Source organism: Nipponia nippon, unplaced genomic scaffold (assembly GCF_047370975.1).
Source record: "Nipponia nippon isolate SJK-2023a ecotype South Korea unplaced genomic scaffold, ASM4737097v1 scaffold_14, whole genome shotgun sequence".
Taxonomy (NCBI): Eukaryota; Metazoa; Chordata; class Aves; order Pelecaniformes; family Threskiornithidae; genus Nipponia; species Nipponia nippon.
The window spans coordinates 4,614,695-4,636,612 of record NW_028262330.1 but is presented as its reverse complement, the minus strand read 5'-3'; the positions used below and the strand labels follow the sequence as shown (position 1 = coordinate 4,636,612).

The 21,918-nt window shown below is 38.4% G+C and overlaps 1 protein-coding gene across 1 annotated transcript in view; it reads right to left on the bottom strand.

The window, feature by feature from the left end:
- ANKFN1 (ankyrin repeat and fibronectin type III domain containing 1) overlaps window positions 1-21,918 on the bottom strand; it is a 113,012-nt gene that overhangs the window by 52,716 nt on the left and 38,378 nt on the right. The window contains exons 2-4 of the mRNA XM_087750845.1: window positions 16,253-16,387; window positions 9,610-9,811; window positions 2,094-2,304 (exon numbers count right to left, since the gene is read on the bottom strand). Coding sequence (XP_087606971.1) covers window positions 2,094-2,304; window positions 9,610-9,795 — 397 coding nt within the window. The 5' untranslated portion in view covers window positions 9,796-9,811; window positions 16,253-16,387. The remainder of the gene's footprint in view (window positions 1-2,093; window positions 2,305-9,609; window positions 9,812-16,252; window positions 16,388-21,918) is intronic.

The window sequence follows — 21,918 nt, the reverse complement described above, 5'->3', positions numbered from 1 at the left end:
GGCTATAATGAGATTTCAGCTGGATCACTACGGCTAATACAGTGGAAGAGCAAGCTTTCTGTGTGCATTTGGAATGAGGAATTCCTCTACCTTGCAGTCTCCCGGATCTGTGCGTCTGTCCTATACACTTCCAATCAGATTAAGAGATGCTTGTGTCCTGTCCCAAAACTGGGGTGATTCAGAATTTTACCTTGAAATCCCCTCCCCTCCCACTCAGCCTGGGGAAGTCTTGCTCAACTGCCCACCAGAGAGAAATGACAATGCTCCTGCTGGGTGCTGGATCATCTTCTTGCAGCCCTGAGATCATACAAACAGACTGGATTTCATTCTAATAGGGTTGGTTAAGTACAGAGAGCAAAGCAGAAAGACTAGAGAAAATAGAAAGTGACTGCTATCAGTTCCACAAGAATGAAGCCTCACACAAAGATGCTGTGAACCTTTGTTTTGAGTGCTTAAAATAACTTTTTGCATTTTGCTCTCAAGTAGCAACTGTAAACCCTTAAGGTAAAAAACCCCAAAACAAAGAATCATTTGCTTTTTATTGAGAATGCTTCATCCATTATTTCAATCAGAAAAACTAAAAATCAAGACAAGTGAAGTGGAAATTTGGTGGGTATATTTTGAAATGGAAATGAGGTGGTTATATATTCATATTCCCTGTGTTCATAGGCATGTTTGCATTAATTACAGGAAATGAATACTAATTTATGATTGCCCCTGCTCGCCATCAGACTGCATTTATTTACAGATGAGGTCAATGAAAAATTAGTTTAGTCTTTTTTACTGCTGTTTAGAACACTCAAGACTGTGTTTTCCTCTAGATTTGTCATGGTTAATGAATGTTGCTTCAGCAGTCAATCATGTACTCTAAATGCTGTCACACTTTTTTTTAAAGCCTCAGTCATGAACCATGACAGAAAAATAAACAAATAAATATAAAACTAAAAAACTCTTTTCACTGAGCAGCTACACTATGCAAAAATCTCCAGGGAAGGTTAAAGGAGGCCAGAATAAATGATAATATAAGTGCTGTGGACATAGAAAAGCAATAAAGGTGTACCAACACTGAGGGTCTGGCAAAAAAACTCAACACACACACGCACATGCACACACACTCTCCAGTGAAAAAACTGGCAATGTTAGTAGCCTCAAGGTGCAATTTCCTGGAGCACTGAGATTGACATGCCAGCACTAAATGTTGTTAATTTAACTAACTTCAAATTAATGGCAGAGTCTGCAGTGGCCGAACCCCTCAAACACAGTCTCATTATAGCCTTGCTGGGAATGTCCTAAATATAGGCATTGACAGTTTAAAACAAATTCGCATACATTGGTGTATTTTTAGACACAAGTAAGGCGTCAGAGTTTGTGTCATGGTACACGGTTGATTAATTGGGTTGGTAAGTCACCCTCCAACCCACAAATTGTGCATAAAAATGCCCATGAAGGAATACAAAGGAGTTTTATAACTACAATATGTAGTTATAAGCAATATTGGTATTCCAGTAAAGCGAGGAGGTCTGTTTTGTGTTTAGTTTTTCTCTGGTTTGAAATTCTCATTTAAGTGGGATTTTAGGCCATTTGAAGACTAGGAGTGAGGAGTCTGCAGGTAATGGAAATGATAGATTTCAATGCAGCCTGTCTCCTGAAGGCAGCATAGCCAAAATGAAAAGGATAATCAAAATAAACCAAAGTCTAGACAACCCATCATCCTTTCATTTTCGCTTACAAACTCCATATTTCAGACCATGATCTTTAATCACTCACTCAGTTCCTGTTTCCATAATTTTAAAGATTTTTTTTCTCAGTATTGATATTAACTCAACTGCCCCAGTGTTAATCACATTAGAAGCTCAACCTGATTCATCAGCTGGTGTATCTGACATAGAGAACACAAAAGATCTACTGAGCATGCATTCAACAGGCAGGTATTGCTGCAAATGTCCTCCAGCGCTGTGGTGCTATTGCTGGTATGATCATCTTTATGATAGAACCAGTCAATTTTTATGTGTAATGTAATTAATTTCCCAGAACAGCAGCAAACCTAATCTCCTACAGGCAATTATCTAAGTCAGTTCATGTTCTTTACTTACAGTGTGGGCTTTCCTTTGCCCCAACGTGTAGAAGGGTCCTAGCAATAGGGACGTTGTTTGTCAAAATGGCAATATCCAAAGGAGTTAGTCCCTCACTGTTTGGTGTGTTCAGGTCCAGTTCCTCCAGTGTGTATTGATAAAGAAGAATCTGAACAGCATCCAGATCTTGCTGTTCTACGGCCTCAAACATAGCTTCATTGCACTGGAAATTCTGTGTATCAATAAAAACAGAAATTCAGTAAAACTTTTCAAATGTCAGTGTTTTAAAAATAAATCGAGAAAATTTGTGTTTTGTGAGATTGCTAGAAAATGTTGATCCTCAGCCCCAGCTTAGGTTCAGCTAGAAACATGGAAATGGTTTGCAGCAAAACTGAGCTCGGTCTGCCTCTGGACTTGTGTGCTTGAACTTGCTTCAGGTCGGTGGGAAGATTCAAGCGAGCTTCAAACCCATACAAAACAAACCCCTACTTATTTAGACATCTGTCCTGTAATCAAACTATATGAGCAATATTATATGTTTTCAGTGTGAAACTGGATGAAAGACTATGATTTTGGCAGAGTCTTGGACTACTGAGTTTTTCAAACTCAAAATTTAAAGTAAAAATCTACAAACTCAGGTGATCAAAATCCAAATCAAACAAGCTATTCTGGAGAAAAACCTTCACAACTCCCCTGTGAGCTAGTAATAGGTACTGTTCATTGAAACACTTCAGTCGTTTCTAGATGCTCATATTTTTGCATTTACCTTGTAACTAGAAGCAGCTTTGAAATGTATAGTCCTTAAATAAGGTAGATATGAGACTGACAAAACTGACTGTCCAGCGTGGATGTCCAGAAAGTGATGTGTCTGAACAGCAGAGAACGCAAGCAGCCAAAACCAAGAACATACATGGCACCGACTCTCAAGCGGGGAGAACCACTGAACCTGTTCCTTACCAATGTCAAGGAGGTAAAAGAATGGTATCATCCAAAGAAAGCCATCATTTCTTAATTGAGCTGGGGAGAAGCAGGTGCAGGAGAGTAGCATGGCCTGCAGGTTTCTGTTATGAGAACATCCTTCTGGAGCCTACACTAATGACATGTTATTTGCCAAGTTTCTTTAAATTCTCTCCCAGTGTCCCATTGCCATAATTACCCAGAAGGCTTTTTTTTCCTCTTAAGAATGAATTAGTAGAAGCAAGAGGCCCAGCTAAGCAAGGAGGGCTCAGCATGCAGTCACATAAAGGAACCGAGATCTACATAGACATATTGTGCCAATGGGCATACTAAAGAAAGGCATACATAAGACAGCAAGCGATGCGGATACATGATGTAAACTAGCTTCCTGTGTCCTGAAACCCAGATGGAGGAAACACAAAGAAAATTCTTATATAATAAGAATTCTTATTATATTCTTATTCTCATGTAATAATGCATTCTTTATGATACGAAATAAATATTGAATTGAAAGAGTCTTCTACCATGATTAGAAATTAACATTTCAGCCACAAAACTTCATTTTCTTTTTTAAATTGATGTAGTGTTATTTGCCATATCCCTGTCCAAGTTTTGCTCTCAGTGAAATAACACTCTCTGAAAGAGCACTGATCTGCTGGAACATCTTTTGTCTCCTCCTAAAACGCATAGACTAATGGTTTGCAAGCAGTTCTGAAAACTAGAGTCCACAGCTACACCTTGGAATGTGATCCGTTCTACAGGTTTTTTTTCAGTTCTGCTTGAAGTTAGAAGTGTCTTCAGAAATTCTCAGGCCTGACAGAGATATTCTGGTCTATTGTTTTGCATGTAAAGTATTGGTACTACACTACAAAATTGCAAAGATGATGTTATCTTAAGGTTTTAATATAGACCCCACCTATGCTGAATATGAGGGATCAGCAGAACAAGAAGACAGATGTACATAAGATGATCTTTACCCAAAATTGTCGATATAGAGAAATGAGATACTTATGTTAGATGACTATCTAAGGATGAAATGAACTATGCAGCAGTAAAGCAAATCTAGGAGAGTAGTGTCAACTTGGGAATCTGCTGTTTAGACACTTCACTACAAAAGACAGCTCATGCTGGAGAAATATTTTTTCTGTAAATTTTCATGTGGAATAAAAGACACTACTTAAACAAGTGCTTCATCAAAATGGGTCTCTGTCAAATTCTTGTTTTCAGATTCTTGTCTAGATTGTAGGATTCAGATTTAACTTCATTATCAAATACTTAGATCATACTTCAGTGTTAGGTGTAAGAGGAAAATCTCAGAAAAAGGAACAGTTGAATGGTGAGCAGTGAGATTTATCATTCTTTATCCACCCCTCTGTTCAAGGCAAAAAATTGTCTTTAAGGACATATACTGTCATTAGAGAGGACACATCTCCAGGAGAAATTTAGAAAAGAGGCCAGCACATATTTCTTTTATTATAAGGTAAAGCTTAAAAAAGAGAGAATTTTTTACTGCAATGCAGCAATATTTCTTTTCATTCCAGTAGCTCCACACATCTGCTGTCTTGCTTATATAACACCTTATCATCCTGAAATCAGAGATCTCACTCTTATTCTAGTGTTTTGCTGCTACCCTGAAGGGATGAAGTGCTCTGGCTAGAAATTAAAAGAATTTTAATTATAATTACAAGCTATTTTAATTAATGGTATGATTCTGATACATGCTATATGTCATCAACTCCCACTCAAGTCAATGATAGACATGTAACAGCTATGTGTCACTGTACTATGTACTCAAAATCAACATAAATAGATCATTGATGTTCCACGTAAAGGGGAAAAAAAAAAAAAGGCTGTGCTCCTTCAGTCTTTGAAACTTCATTATTATGAATGCTGAACTGTGAACTGATAGACTGTTTTTTCATATTAATGATTAGAAATGCAAAATATATTCACCAGTTTTCCAAAAATATGTATCAACATTCTAAAAAGCATTAATTTCATCACAGTTTACATCCATTTCAAATTTTTTTCTACTGATTTTGGAACTTCCTCTCTACTGTTGTTTATGGAAATAAAGTGTAATTATGCTTCAGAAGCATCTGCATTTTGATCCAATCAGAAAACAAGCAAAACCTTATTAATCTTGTAACTGATCACAGTTAGGAAAATCTACTTAACAGTAAATTCATAAAGAGCTTACTACAAAGGGAATTGGTTGAAGTAAACTGAACGACTACATTAGTTTCCAGTTCTTTTAGTTAAGTTCATTTTCGGAAGCACCAGCTAACAGTCTGAGAGCCGAACAAAAGGGTACAGCTGATGGTGTTACTCAATGACAGGCTTGTGGTGCTCACTTAGGACAGGAACAGGTATTTCTTGGTTCACATTCCCACTTCTGTGGCACTGGGAACATACAGGGGCTTCCCTGTTTTTGAAATCAGAATTCTCTTTTAGTTGACTTTATGTATGTGCACAAAAGTTAAATGAGTTGGCATTTGTAGAGTGCTACCCTAAGTGCTCAATACCATTATTTACTTGAAACTCAATAAATCTTGTACTACATCCCAGGAGTTTCTTGTGTTATACAAAACCAAAAAATCCCTGTTACATAATAAAAAAAAGATGGCTAACTGCAGTATTCCAGCTGAAATTAACCCAATGACATGGCTGACAAAAGCATTTGGCCATTTTCAAATATATGTACACACACTGTAACAACAGGTTTTACCTTCCTGAATAATTAGTGTGGAATTATTTTAAAAACTTTGACTTGAATTATTATTTTTGGATTCAGTTATCAAGATTTAGACCTGCCTAGATGCCTTTGAAAATGCATCTTTGGATTTTTTCTTGCCAAATGAAATACCTAAAGTATTTGTGAAATTTTGGCCTTAAGTAAGTTGCTGAGCAGAATCTAAGCACATGCTTAAGTTAATTCCTCATAAACACTCCTGCCAGCTAATTGGTTGGCAGCAATGTTTCACCAAAAGGGGAAAAAAATATAAGCAAATTTCTATTTCTTCATTTCATTACAAATCTGATTGAAAAAGCTGCACTGATTTAAACAAGAAACAGAGCATGAATTTTATTAGCTACTTCATCCAATCCAAACAATTATGAGACCGAATTGCAAATACCAGGTTTTCCAAATGAACAATTCAGACACAAGGAATAGGCTGAAATATGCTGGCAAGTCTTGTAACTTCAAAGAGTGTGAAAACATGGGAACTGTGATATGGCCTTTCTCCCTGGGCATGTATGCATCCCTCGTTCACATAGCAGTGCACATCTAACCATGCTGTATCTATTTCAGTCAAAAAATGTCCTGGTGAGACAGCAAAATATCTACCACGTTTTCAGCCATGCCAGTAAATTGCCCCATTTAGAAGCCGGCATCAAGCCCAGCTCTCCAAGGCCAGAAAAACTTTCTACACACCTGACTAACTTATCCCCAACTATTTGCTTTCACACAGAAAACAGAAATACATTGAAGGTTATATAGTTTTCCGCAAAAAGTTGATCATATTCTATGTAAAAGACTCTCAAGTATTGCAGCATTATTCAGACATCTGCAGCCCAGGGGTAAGAAATTCAGATAGGGGTAAGACGTAGTATCTTTAGACCCATGTGCTCAATTTTCGTCCAGCAGGTAGTGTCACAAATACTAACGAGCCTTCTGCTTTCTGCCTTCATTTACATTTACTAGATAACTTTCTTCTGCTCTGAAAAGACAAAACCATTGAATTCAAATAGAAACTGAATCACATTTACAAGTGATCAGGTAAAGTTTAGGGACAGTTTTTACATTGCTTTTTCATTGACTCAGTCCTGCAGCCTCTAATCATTAGCTAGACAGCTGTGCTATGTGATTAATTTATTTAGGTGTTACTCTGATGCACAAATGTATATACTGAAAAGGACTACAGTATTGCTTTGCAGTAAGTAATAACCATGTTCCAGTAAGTGATTCAGTGCTGGAGTGTTTAGAAATGCAATCTTATGTAGCTTAATTAAAATGAAGTGCCCCTTTCAAGATATTTGCTCTAGGTTTGACTGAAAAAGTCCACTATGTGCTACTGGAGTTGGAAAAAACGTTAAAGTAGTTTTTGCAAAGACTTGTTTTGATAAACATGAGTTCAAGAATAAAGCTATTTTGGGACATTGCTATGTCTGCAGCAAGACAACAATTTACTGAATGGAAAGTGTTGCACAGCAAGAGAGAATGGAAAGAAAACTCTTCACTAGCCAAAGCTGAAAGAAAACAAATTCTAACAAATGTTGTTCACTTGTCTGGAGACATGATTTTAGTCGTTGACTTCGCTCTGTAGCACAGAAACTCAATGATTAGAAAATACATCAGCTAGCAACTTGACCTGGAATATTTCCACCCCTTCACTGATGGTTTCCTTGCTATTTATTTCTAGGGAAAACTGTGGAAACAACAGGCAGAATGGATAGAATGGGATCCAAAGCCTTTTGATTTCAGCGGGAGTCTCTTCACTGTTGTGGACACCAGCTCAGAGCCCAGACTGGTGATACCTAAAGGTACCTATGCTCGCTGTAGGTCAGCAATGAGAAAAGCTGTGTCACTCCCATGACAGTGTAGGGAGTCGGGGGAAACAAAGTTAGTACAAGTAAGTCTGTACCCCATTAAACCACCGTCCACATCACAATGTAAAATTGAGTCTCCTAATTGCAATTGCTGATTGAATAGGCACTCCCACTGCCTGACAGATCTGGACTGAAAAGGGAGAGAAGTGACACTGTAAGGGATTAGCACTGTGGATACCAGAGGACTTGAACCTCAGCAGCAGTACACTGCTCCTCAGTCTTTGGGCTATGCTCATTTGCCATTTCTCTTCTCATTAGTTAAGTAAGACAGAAGACCCCATATTTGAAGGAATATGTGATTTGAAGTGTATATTTAGAGAAACACTGGTCAGAAGATACTCTAACAGACTGGCATTCATTCAGTCTACATGTCAGTCTGCTCTGGCATGGTCCCCAGCACTAGTTTATCCTCCTCTTTCTCACTCACTTAGTCACACACAGGCTTGCAATTGAAAAGAAAAAGGCAAGAAAAGATAGTGGCTAAAAAATGAATCTAAAGAATCTTTTCCCACAGTTCATAGTTAGAGGCCCAAATTCAAATGATGTCTACAAACTGAAAGCATCTGGAAACCCACTGCCTCAAAAACGCAGCTGTTGGCTGCTATGCAAAGGCTGTTCTCCAGCTATCAAGCCCTGGTTGAGTTTCAGGCTTCTCCTTCTGTAAAACAAAATCTCTTGGCTCTGGCAGAGCTGAGAGGAAGGAGCCATGATCCCCCGCTTCCTTCAGGTCATAGCCTTTTGTCACAGGAGAGAGACAACGGTCTCTTGACTTTCCAATGCACTAGAGCTACCTTTCAGCTTAGCTCTTCCATGGGGCATGCATGGCTCCTCTGACTTCAAGAAAGGAGTGATCCTAGGGGATAGGATCATTGAATTGATTTTAAAATTATTTTCAATTCTTGCATTGATTCATATAATTTGTCTCATACATCACAAAGATTTGTGAGAGTTGAAGTATCTAGAGTGTGCTTTTTCTTCTGACAAGATGTAATATTTTTATTATCTGGCCCAACCATATTCAGTTTAGTCCTGCACTGCGCTAAGCATCTGCTTTAGTGCAGCATAGTAATGATTCCAAGAGGTGTCTCCTGGCACATTCACAGACACTGTCATAAGTCATTGCTCTTCAGAAGTGGTGAGGAACTCTTTCCCTCAAAATAATTTAGAGGAGAAGTTGAAGGATGTGTCTGTTCTTCCTACTTATGGAAAAGGAGAATTTATTTTGTTTTGGTGATATCAACAGCAGGTTCATCTTCTTCCAGCAAATATAAAGGATTCTGTTGTGCACTGAACTTACACTGTGCTATTATTTCAGGGGCACAGTCCATTCTTCAAAATGTGTGTGCTGGAGGTTGTGTAACTTCACCAGCAGTGGCATAAATAGGAGCGCTTGTGAGTGTTAAGTGAAGCTGGTGCTTACATGCTTTCCTGTACTGGCACCAGAGTGCTTGGCTGTGTTCTGCAGCTAGGGTAGGGTACCCAGGCCAGACTGCTTCATGTGCGATCTCCCTTTTCCATGGTCTTATCTAGTGACCATCACCACAGTCTGGGAACAACCTTGCATTTATCTGTCACAGCATGTAAGTTCCACTTGCTCTGTTGTTTGGAAAAATGGGAACTTCTACTAAAGTAATCTTCAGTTTTCTCAAAATACTTTTTCTTCATTTCTTGTAAGAGAAACACTTGTGTGTATATATTTAATCCACATTTTGTCACATTAATGCCAAGTTAAGACCTTACTCCTAAAATAAAGCATCATCACTTGAGAAATGTAGCTTTTCTTTAGCTTTCCAGAAGGTGAGAGTTTATTTTGACACAGGATCGTAAATGGTAAGTCTGGGAAGAACACACAGCAGTGGTCAGGGAACAGACAAAGTGAGATGATGAAAATTGTACAGATTAAAAGCAAACCAATTAAGAAGATTAATAGGACACTAAATCAGCAATTTGATAAGTATGAAGTAATTACCATTGAGGTCTTACGGAGACTGAGCCGGTCAGATCGAGCTCTGAAATATGCTTCGTCAAAGGATGTATGACTCCCCTTAAGCTTCTCTGACAGGTTCCGATATAACCGCTTTGCAGCATTTGGAGAGGATGGCATGCTGTTCTTTTTAGTCTGGAGGAGACTTAAGTTATGCATTTGCTGTGTCATTTTCAGCTAGTAGTTTCTAGAAGAAAAACAACAGCTGTTTAACAAGGTTTTGCTACGCTATCATCATTCATCAGAACCGTATCATTGAAACACACATTGCAAGACTTCTATGGCAAAAATCACCTTCACACACACAGTTTTTGAACACTCAGAAGCATGTTTTGGGGCTTTTTCAATGGCAAATTGCTCTTTATGGAATTAGTCCCATGGATATCTATGGGGAGGGAGAATTAAGGATGGAAAATGAAAACAGACCACTTCAGAACTATTTGCTAATTTGTATAAGGAGAAGGGATTTCATTTACTGAGGGAAATGGCCTTTTGACAGAGTGGGTTCTGGTAATACAGGTGTCAGAAGAAATGACACCCAAATGTAAATGTTACTATGCAGTTTGGATAACATGTACATAACATGCGTTTTGTCAGTACAATGGTTTCTTAAAACAAAACTGAAGCAATTGAGAGAAAAAAAAAATCTAACTGATTACAGAACACAATGCAGACTGAATTTTTTAACTGAGCAAGTGACTTAAGTTTGACACAAGCACAACTGTGGCAAGACATATGCTTTATTTCCCACATTACTATCCGCTAGCAAACTGTGTGCTCCAAAAGCATGTGATATTTTCAGTTGGGTGGGTGGATTCTCTTTCTCTAGAGACTCAAAGCAGTATTTCTCACTCTGGAAGTATGGCTGGATTCAAAATACTTTTTCATCTCTGAACCCCTCACAAGCTACTACTGAAATAATGCGTGAACTTACATTTCATTTGCATTATATGCTGAACGTGTCATCAAAACGAAAGTCCATTGCTACAGAGAATGTTTTTGTTTGTTAGAGTTTTGAGGAGCATTTGGCAGGGAGGGAACCTGCTCTATGACCAAGACTCCTCAGGCATTATGTATTAGCAAATAACAGCTGAAACACAGAAAACCCATTTAGGCTCTGTTGTAGGCAGAATAAGGCATATGTGCACATTTAGTTTAAACTACCTATGGCCAGCTAGTGTCCAGGTTATTGCAAACAAAGACTTTACGCTCTATGTTTTACAGTTAAAATAATCTGTGATTCTAACTGTTGCTGTTTACAGTTGCATACTGAGTAGTTTCTTCCCTCAGTTAGTGGACAGGCACTGGTTTTGACTATATATTCTATAACTTTATCCTGCTCTGTGTTTGCCCTGTCCATTTAGACTACAAACTCTTCCAAGAGGGACTGCCTCCTCTCTCTAAGACTGCCTAGCCCAATAGGATTTCCATATTATCTCATAATTAAACAATACTTTCTATGCTCTTATGATTACAGTCATTTTTCCATATTAGGAAAAACTGAATTAATATTTAACTCTCTGGAAATACTTTCTGTAGGAATAGGTTTGCCTTTCTGAAGGGAAACTAAGAATCAGATTTGACCCAACTGCAAGCACCAGAAGCTATCCCCAGGGATCTCTGTAAGTGAAGAGGTGACGAAAATGCACCATTTCTTCACATTTCCTTTTTCCCTGCCAAGAGCGTGTACACATTTATAAAGACAGAATGTCTCTCTAGAAGACCTCACAGTTGTAATAGTAAATCTGGCTACCCTTTCAGACTATCTGTTCCTGGAAATAAGCTTTCAGTTCTTTGTACTACGATACAAATTCTGTAACTTTCTGTTCTCGTGGTCTCAGCCTGCATCTAAGCAAATCAGACTGCAGGACCAGACTCTAATAACTATTTACAATCATAAAAGCATTTTTTACTAAACACTCGCCCTGCTGTTGAGGCTGCTCGCTGGCCTGAATTGGTCCCTAAGATTACAGACACCACCCAGGTCTCATTAGCTGTCTACATCTTCCTTTCTCATTTGTAAATTGTGGTGAAGCAGACATCCTGAGCACAAAAGTATCTGATTACAAGTACTCTCACATATTCTCCAAGCTCATGGGGCATTGAAGAGAGATCAAGTCTCTGAATGAAGAGAAACAGAGTCAACATAATTGTCATATGTGATGAGAAGACTTTGTTAAATTAGAACATCAGTGTGTACAATCAGAAGAAGGGAATTATGGGAGCTGCATCCCTGAAACTAATGTGCAAGAGCAGATATGATAAGAAACAAACTCTCTGGGACTCAGGGAGTGACAATACTACAATGATTTTTGGACTGCTTTTCTCTGAGCTTATGGAAAAAAGGTAAAGTGAGGCTCTCACAAGCACTTCATCCTGCCTCTTAATTATTACATGCATTTCAGCAGTGCCTACAAGGACTAACTGAAATCACTGTCTCTTCAAATGAAGCATTTTATTCTCTGCCCCAGAAAGCAAGCTTGCATAGACTATGTAGAAAGGCTGAGTGGAAACCAAGGAACATAGTAAAATATGTTTAAGCAAAGTCTCTGTTGTGAGAAGTTGCTTGTTAATGTCAAACTAGAGCATAATACTAAAATTATGATCACCAATGCCAACTCACAAATGTTCCAGACGTGCCAGAATTATTTGGAACCCTATGCTGGAATCAGTGTGGGCTAGGCTTTACTGTGTGGAATTTACTGGTAAGTGTTGAGTTTTAATATTGGACAAACTTAGAAGACAGCCTTTTGTTTTACAGATGCATCCATGGAACCATTTAGGAGTATAAACTTGAAATAAAATTCTTTAAGATAGTCAAAAGATTTCATTCACATCTGTCCCTGTTTAGCATAGCTTCAATGGAATCACAGAATGGTTTGGGTTGGGAGGGACCTTAAAGATCATCCAGTTCCAAGCCCCCTGCCGTGGGCAGGGACACCTTCCACTAGACCAGGCTGCTCAAAGCCCCATCCAACCTGGCCTTGAACGCTTCCAGGGATGGGGCATCCACAACTTCTCTGGGCAACCTGGTCCAGTGCCTCACTATCCTCAGAGTAGTCCAGTTTATTTTCAGGTATTTATTAAAAATAAGCTTAAGAAATAGCCGATTACCCTCAAAGCTGATTATCCATCTTCCACTGTTCCATGTTATTAGTATTTTAAAGAAACTCAGTAATTTACCAAATATTATTATTAATAATTTAATTCTCAGCTACTTAGCATAACACTTGCAGTTTACTAGTATATAGAGCTACAGATTATCCCACATAAATTTCTCCTTTTATCTCCATTTTAAAGAATTTCTTCCTTTCATCAATAAATAGGGGTCAAGAATCGGTCCCAAATTGTGGATAAAAATATGCCAATAAATGTTATAGGCATGTTCGTGAAGGAAGTTTCAATTTCCCCAAATCATTTGATTCCAAGAGTGCAGTCATTGAACACCAAATACCACACAGTTAGTAGTAAATTCATGAAAGAGAGAACAATTTGCATTTACCACACAAACCTAAAGAGGAGGACATCAAGACAAGGACAAAAAAGAAGAGTAGACCCATCCAATACTTAATTCGAAGGTAGCTCAGCATACTCCACTGTTTGCTTCAGGATTATATTTTTATATACGAAAAGCAACAGGCTCAGCACCTCTGAGTGGCACAATATTACATTATAGAGAGCCTATATGTCAATATGGAAACTTACTGAGAAGCTGCGTAGACATTTAGTAAGTTTACGTTAAATAAATTAGGCATATCTACTTAGTAGGACTTCTCATACCTATTCTGTTATTATTAAAACCAAACAAGAATACCTGTTATTAAAGCTAACATGGCTTATGCCTTTATCAGTCCTCCCTAGGCTGATAAAAAGTCCTCCCTCTATCTCGCTAGACCAAACTACCTGCTTGTTGACTTCAAGTCCCTAAGTTACGGGTGGAGAGGACAACCATTGAAGAAGAGCTGATCTTGGCTGGAGATTTTTGGTGTTGATGTGAAGAGGCATTTATTTATATTTAAAGTCATGCTTATAGAAGCTGTAGTGCTTCTAGTCCATGGAATTAGTGTTGTGACAATATTATTGGGGCTTAAAATAATTACTAAAAAAAGGAATTTTTCCAGCCTGACTCCTAAATAAACCCAGTCTCTTCTCCAGCCTTCACTAATGCAGGAAGCGTATTTGTATCTATCTCCTTAAACTCAGTTGCCCAGATGTCTTGCACAGAATGTCTTGAAAGTCATCAAATTCAAGCTTTTCTTGAGAAGTAGAAAAGTTGTTTTCAGAATCCCAACTTTTTACAGAGAACAGCTTGACAGCAACGTTTTCTTTTATGAGGAGATATTAACCTGAGTAAGTAAAGGACAAGCACCTCTCAGTTTTTGAACAGTTTTTCAGGAAATCTGAGGGTTTGGCAGAGGTGTTCTAGTCACACATCTCCCAATACACATTCAAAATTCAGACAGTTTGCAGGTCAGTTCTCTCTATTTCAATATGTACACTGTAAAAAGAAACTAGGTTCTCTGAATATGTTACAGCACTCTAAGATGCTGGTGTAGTCTCAGGACCAAAGCAAATTTAGGTATCATTGGGCTGCTAGCCTATGTCTCCAACCCAGAAAAGCCTAGCAGCAGTTTAATACCAAGTCTGCTCAGGCCTGTTCCCCACGGCATGGGTTACTGTTCATATTGACTGTGTCTCAACATAGTTTGACTCTAGCTATTACAATTCCTAGGGGTTGCTGGAGTCCTTCCCACCTTGACCTGGTCAATGAAATGGGATTTATACATTCAGAAAACGATAGTGTGTTACTAACCATCTACAATGACTTCTGAGGACAGTAACAATAGGGTGTCCGTATTACGCATGGAAGCTTTTTCAGTACACAGCCAGAGCAGATCCCCAAGACTAAGATTAATGTAAGAAGAGGACAGAATCTTTTATAATCTCATGAAAGCTTTTCTTAAGTCAAGAGCAGGTAAGTCTATAGAGAAGCTAAGTAAACACTGTAAAAATTGCAGCTATTCAACAATAAACCAGATGGCATCTTTGCTGTCCACACAGAATCAGTGCATCACAAATGAATTGAAACATATGTTTCCTGTATACTAACCATTGATATCCTGAAATTGTGTATGGAATAAACGTGGAACAATAAAGCAATAGCTGGAATAATATAATGCAAATGATCTGCATTTTTTACCAGTGTACTGAAACAGTAAGATGCAAAACGCTACTGAAAATTATCATACTTAACATGTTTCCTAGTCACATACAAGGTATGAAACGAAAAAAGGTAAAGGTAAGCTGCATATTCTAGAAAACTTTCTGGAAGCGTGATATTGTTAGGCTGTAGAAATGACTCCCGGGAGAGCAATGGAAATGAGATCAGGCAAAATAATGCGTAAAATGTATAATAAGAAATAAGGAAAACAAAGAGAGCTCAATTCACATGATTCTATGATTGAAAACTTATTGTTTTTTATTGGATGTTGGCATTTTATTTTTACAGACATGAACTATTTTGTAAGAGCAGTTTTAGGCTCCTTTAAGTCATTCGTTTGGGGTTTTTTTACAATCATGTCCTCACCTCACCAATCAGGTGAAACCCTGAAATGTGCATTGTCTTGATTGAAATAACAAATCCCCCAACAGAAATGCACTTAACCTGAGGATATGTCATTGTCACAGTATATCAAACACTAACAATTTAGAAACAGGTGATGTCCAGAACTGGCCCATTTGAGATTTTCACCTGTGGAAGCCTCTGCACGTCCCTAGCATAGGTCAGAATGAAAAGATAAGGACATCTCGATACAGTTCGGAAGAGCCCTGTGCGATCTGACTAACTAGCATTCTCACAGCAAGGCAAGAACTACAACAAGCAGCACGTTACAAAGGCTCTCAGCAAAAGGCAGAACTAGACAGAATAACAACAGCAGCTCCCTTTATAACTTGCAAACTACTGTTAATTATGACATTTCCAAGAATTAAAAAACACAAAATGAAAGTCTTACGGCAGCGGTTCCAGTAACAAATAACCTGAATCTCTGGGGAAGCAGTCACTGCACTACCCTGGAAATAACCACCAAAGCAGTCTCGTTTGTGTGACTGTCACCCTGCTATAGAATGTACCGAACCAGTGACTGAAGTCTTCCAACACACATTGCATGCAGCACATACTGTAGCTTAATCTTTGTGATCGGATTTCTACTTGTGCTTCTAAGTACAGAAGCAACCGTTTTATTCCTCAACAGCAGGGTGCTTGAAGAGTCAAATTCAAATACAAATAAATATAAATTAGTTACCCTTGTAAAAGCTTTTTTTTTTTTTTGATTGACAAATACTGACCTAATATTCACATCCTTTTAAAAACATATTGTAGAGAGAGAGAGAAAACAATTATAGATCACCGTCTGTTGTATGTGGCACATCTATGCTGCACTGTATAGACAGGTGCACTAGTAGGACACAGCATAGCTGTAAAAGCATTAACTTCAGATTTTAGGAAAACACAACAGTCAAGAAACCACTCAACGCTATATGTGTTCTTAAATATGTTTATGAAACAATTTTATACTTGAAACTAATAATTAAGAATATATGCATTAAAGAGTTAAATTAGACTTACCAGCTTAGGCTATCCAAGGCAAAACGTGAACAAGTTGCTGGTAATCGTCCACTGTCTTCATTCAATGAATCACATTGGCTTTGCTGTCTCTGCTGGTTCAGCCTCTGGGCAGAATGAGGAAACCTCTTTCTTATACTGCATGAATGATCAGATATGAAAAAGCTTATTACTAGCAATTACTGAAGTCCAAGATCACTGATAAGATCTCAGAGCAAAAGAGCATTTAAAGCAAATAGTGTTGTATCACAGGTAAAATATTTGGTGCCTTAACTCTATGCTAGTTACCTGTGCAGCTATAGGAATGACTAATATATAAAGCTCTTGCCTCCGTAGTCAAAGATGCCATGACTTCTGTATGCTTTTGGCTTGTTGTATCCCTTAAAATTGATCAGCAGCACAGCGTGCAAACAGAAAAAAAAAAATTACTGCCAGAGTAAACAAAACTGTGATTGTAATTAATTTGCCATGAAGTATGAGCAAAAAGACATTAATGCAGCCATCTTAAAGCAGTTAGTTTTATGTGAAACCAATAAAAGGGGAAAAAAAAAGAATCACAGTCCTCACTCAGTCCAGTAATGCATGTTGCATGTGATGTATTGTTTCTTCTTTCTTCAAGCAAGCTATCACTACAGCTGTCTGCAATCATAGCAACAAAAGCAGCAACCATATCCATAGCTATGGGACATCTGCAAGATCACTTGAAGGCTCCCAGCCTGAACAGGTTACGCTTAAAAAAGATTATTAAATGAATAAGAAAAACATTTTATTGATGCCTACGTTTCAGCTAAAACAGATCCTGTAATGTCTGCATTAAGAGCTTCCAAAAGAGTGGAACAGTGATACTTCAAAATATATTTTTTTTTACTATAGGGCAACAAACACAAATGCTGGATCCCACAGAAACCCCAAAAGATGTTACAAAGTCAGAATACGGAACAACCGTACACAGCCTTAGAAGTCTAAAAATAGTGTCGGTGATAAACAAAGATAAACAATCTAGAAAATCGTTATCTTTCCTGGACAGTCCACTGGGTTAAATTCATGTGACCAGAACACTCCTGTGTAACCTTTGGCAATAGAAAAAAATTAAACCATACTAATTCCTAGGTCTGTCGTAGCCAATGATCATTAATATCTACAGAAAAGGTATTTTTTATTGTTTTGAAAGGGATACCAGAGCTCCTGTTACAATCTGCTGAAAAAATCTCACTGGCTTTATTCAGACACGATGCTTGATTTTTGGAACATGTTGGAAACCTCCCAAAAGCTGGTGACCAGTCTGATTCTCCCATGCTTCAAAACCCAGTTAAGGGTACTGCACCTCATACCAAATACTGTCCTTTTGCCAAAGCAGCTGAAACGAAAATCTAGTCCTGAGCCTGACATTTGTATGTCATGGGACTTGAACTTGTTCTATACTTTTTAAATCAATCTGTATACAGACCAAGCCATTTTTTGAGAGATTTTCTATTTGCATATATATGCGTGCTTACATATGTGTGTATGTAAACATGCCTACGTACATATTTCAGAGACATAACAAGAATATCAAATGCAACTACCTGCATGTTTTGCTACAGCAGAGAATTACAAAGTGCTATGACAATATGCTATGCACACCATTCCTTCTCCTATACCGTGAAAAATCACAGGCTATACGTGTATAGGATTCCCTCTTTTGTTCTGCTGCTTCTAAGGATCATTAGTCCGAAGGCTGCAGGACAGCTGACGGAGGTCACTGCTCCTTGCCAACAGGAAGAAGACTGGAAATCTTTCGAAAACCACTGAATACCTCTCTAACACTGGGATACTATCTGGAAAAAAAGCATGCTGAAAATCTGAAATGTCTAAATTAGTTAAAATTAAATGTAAGCATAAAAATTCCATTTTCGGTGCTGTGCTGAATAGGGATGATTCTTCTGACTCAAAATCCCTGATTAAGTTTTTTTGGACTGTATAGACCCCATGTATGGAGCTCACTTGTGAGGGAATTCTCAATTTCCAGCTGTTTTCAGGGGAAAAAGCTGAAGTGAGCTTACTGAAACTAGTCTATTCTTAAACATTTTCTAGCAATTTCTCATTATGGGTCAATACTCCCCCTTCTCTCCTTTACTTTCTCCCTTCAGCTTGGTGGAAAGTAGACCTTTTGCAGTTGCCATTTCAATTTTTATAATGCTTAGTACTTCTCTATTACTACCCAAACATTATTTAGTAGAGCAGTAAAAGACAAGATGTTTTCTTGCCTAGGCTAGGTCTATGAGAGACAATTAGTTTGTTTATGTCAAGAAAACGTATTTCTAATCTTCCTGTCATATGAATTTAAGTTCATTATTAAGCTGTTCAAAAGGCAGAAGACATAAAACAACACTCAGTAAGGTAAGAGAAGTAATAATAAATTTATCAAATGATAAACCCATGAAATTAATTACTAAAAATGATGAAGGAATGTGTGTAAATAAGTGCTAGAGGCACCTTCATCTAGATCTGGAAATAGAGAAGACTAAAAGACTTACAGAAAACAAAAATCTGGGTTTATGATAAAACACATGCAAGCAGATCCGTTAGTCTGATCTTGTACAGAAGCCTGCATGTTTTTAGCCTTTGATGATTCCATTAGATGGCTCAAGGATGTCAGCCATTTATTATTCCACTTGCCTACATTTCATACTTATTAGTTGAACAGAATATTTTGTTTGCTGTCCTTATACTATTTAACCTAGTGTGACAGATTTTCATTCCATGTTTGACCACTCTAAAAGTTTACCTACCCGCAGTACACACCATGAACTGATTTCGCAAGCTGCTATTATCATTGCTATTGCTAAAGCTGCACATTTTAATGAAGATGTACATTTAGCGGTACATTTCGTTTAAAGAGGCCACCCAAGTTGGCTGATTAACTGAGAGATTTACCAAAATCTTTACCCCTGCATTGTTTTCAGCTTTATACACCACAGACTTTTTTAGGAGCCAAGCAGCACATTGTATTGGCCATTAATTCCATTTAGCAAATTCTATTTGTTTCTTCTGGACACCAGTAACATTTCTGGGATGAGGGAGGCTGTTCTCATGCGGAGGATGAGAAGCTCACAAAGCTATTCTGTATAAAATCTCAGGGTAGCTGGGAGACATTCGCTTTCGGTTCCTCAATCAATAGGTGGCAGTATTCACCCAGTTCTTCAAAAGCCCGATGTGGTCCATGGAGCAGCAGCCACACACAGGTATTGCGTTGTCCCAAGTCCGCAACGTCCAACGCTTAATTGCAGATGGTATTTCAGCAGCAAGCACGTCCTCCATATACGGAAACTAACGTTCCTATGTTTTATATTGCCTTGTGTTTCGGCGCTATGCATACACCGAGTTTGTGAAAAACGCTCGGTAGACCAGTAGTCTGGCAACTGGGTGGGAAGTTAGAGCAAAGAAACTCACTCAAACATTTGGAATTTGAAAACTTCACATGGAGCCTGACTTTACTTCCTAATCAGTCAATGGCAAAGCTGTCATCATCACTAGAGACAAAGCTGTATTTTAGACTGTTCATAACCCCCTTAAAAGAACAATTACTGCTCAAACGTCAGATCTGATGTCCTGTACACTGCTGCGGCCAGGGTCGGGCAATGTAGCCAGGCAGATCAGATACCCGGGAATAGGATCTCCAGCCTCCCTCCCAAAGTAGCACGGTCAGGCCAACTCTGTCTGGCATCTGTATGCTCCCTCATTTTGGAAATCCATGACTAGAAAGGTGATGAAAGTGACTCTGCTCCTTGAAACAAGATATTGGGGCGTTTTTTTCATACAGCCAAAGGTATACAGTGGGAAAGGTAAAATAACCAAACCCAAAAACCACAAGCAAGCCTATAAAAGTGTATCTTTCTTTGTCCCCACACTTATTCTTTCTTGCAAACTTTTATACATGTGAGCTACTGTAGTAAATTCCAACTCTGGTTTTGGCAATTTCTGCCTCTCTGGCTCCTTGTTTACCTATCATCTTTCACACATACCCTTTTGCCAATTCGTTAGTTCTCTGTCCTATTCCCTGGTTTCTTGTGTTTCGTCAAGGACATTGATCTGAGTCTTACTGTTTCACTAGTTCCTTTAGCCAGTGTTCTTGATCCAAATCCACAGCAAATAACCTATTATCCACAGAGACACAGAGGTATTCAGTATATTCATAAAAAAGACAAATATTTCCCAGTTCATCAGTCATAGACATGAACAAACTCGAGAAATTCTGAAATTGTGAGTGAAGAAAAAATAATTGTATTTGGAATAAGTTTAGAAAATTTCCCAATGAAATAATTTTCCCAAGTGTTTTGAAATATTTGAGACACCCGTGATGTAAGCGACTAAAAGAAACTGAGCTTGGCAGCCCCAGCTCCTCCAGGCTTCCTGCCTTCGCCGTGGTCCCTAACCTACAGTCCTCTCAGCCCAACCTGGATTTCAACACCCCCTGGCTCTGCTGCGGGGCCGAAGCTGGCAGATACACCAGTGCCTGGGGCTTGCAGACTCCCACTTCCACAGGAATGGACGTGGAGGCCAGGAGTTCTCCAGCCTTGTGGCAGCCTGTATGGCAGCGGTGCCTTGGAGCTGTGGACCCTGGTTGCTTATATTTCAGAGGACGGTTTTAGACGAACCTGCAGGAAACCAGAACTGTTTGGTGAGAATTCTTTAAAGATGGCATGGTTTTTGTATAGCTTGTTTTTGACCAAGTGGCATTTTTTTTTCCCCTAGTCTTTTTAATTGGAAAATTCCTGAGAATAATAATCCCTGGCTGCAGTGGAACAGAATCAGGCCTGGATTGTTTGAGCCACAAAACAACATTTGGTCACTTGGGATCATTTGGAGTGTAAGGTAAAGAGAAATACCTTAGTATAAGAAGTTCATCAGATCCTTAAAGCCATTACTGTTTGAAACAAGGAATCAAAGAGCAGCTGCTGTTACGCTAAGTAATCCACATACATATCAAGAGGTGCTCACCAGCGTTGCTTGATGGAAATGCTGCACTGTTGCAAAAACAATGTCGAGCAGAATGCTCTTTGCTAATGGTTCCTGCAATTCTTCTCCATATTAGGAAAAAAACCCTAAACTTGTGCAAACACATCCATCTTCAGAAAGCTTATAAAAGTACATACAGGCCATTAGACATATCTGAAGATATTGCTGTTCCTCAGAAACAAATTACACAGCTGAACATCATAGAAATAATGAAGTTGTCAGCAACAACAGCGCAAGTGTGTTGTTTTGTCAGTCTCATGTTGATTATGCTATCTAGTCAGACACTCCATGTAGAGATAATTTATGCCATGTATTGTTTGGCCATGACTACTCCCAGCTGCACTGCATTTAATCCAAGTTACCACCGAACATTTTACAAACAGAAATTAACAAGCTTTTCATAGCTGGCAATTTCTAGATTAGGAAAGAAAAAAGAAAAATAGGATTTACCAAAATTGAGCATGGAACAAAGCTGAACAGAGGCAGACATGCACAATTCCAGAGAAGCACTTCTTTTTTTTTAAACTACAGTTATAAAGTGATGCTGTCTTCAAAAATCAGAACAATTTTTAAAGCTGTGACGTGGTGATTAAAAAGAGCAAAATGTACTTACAAATATATAGATAGCAGTCATTGCAACTTTTGTATGATTACAGCAATTAGCAATGTAC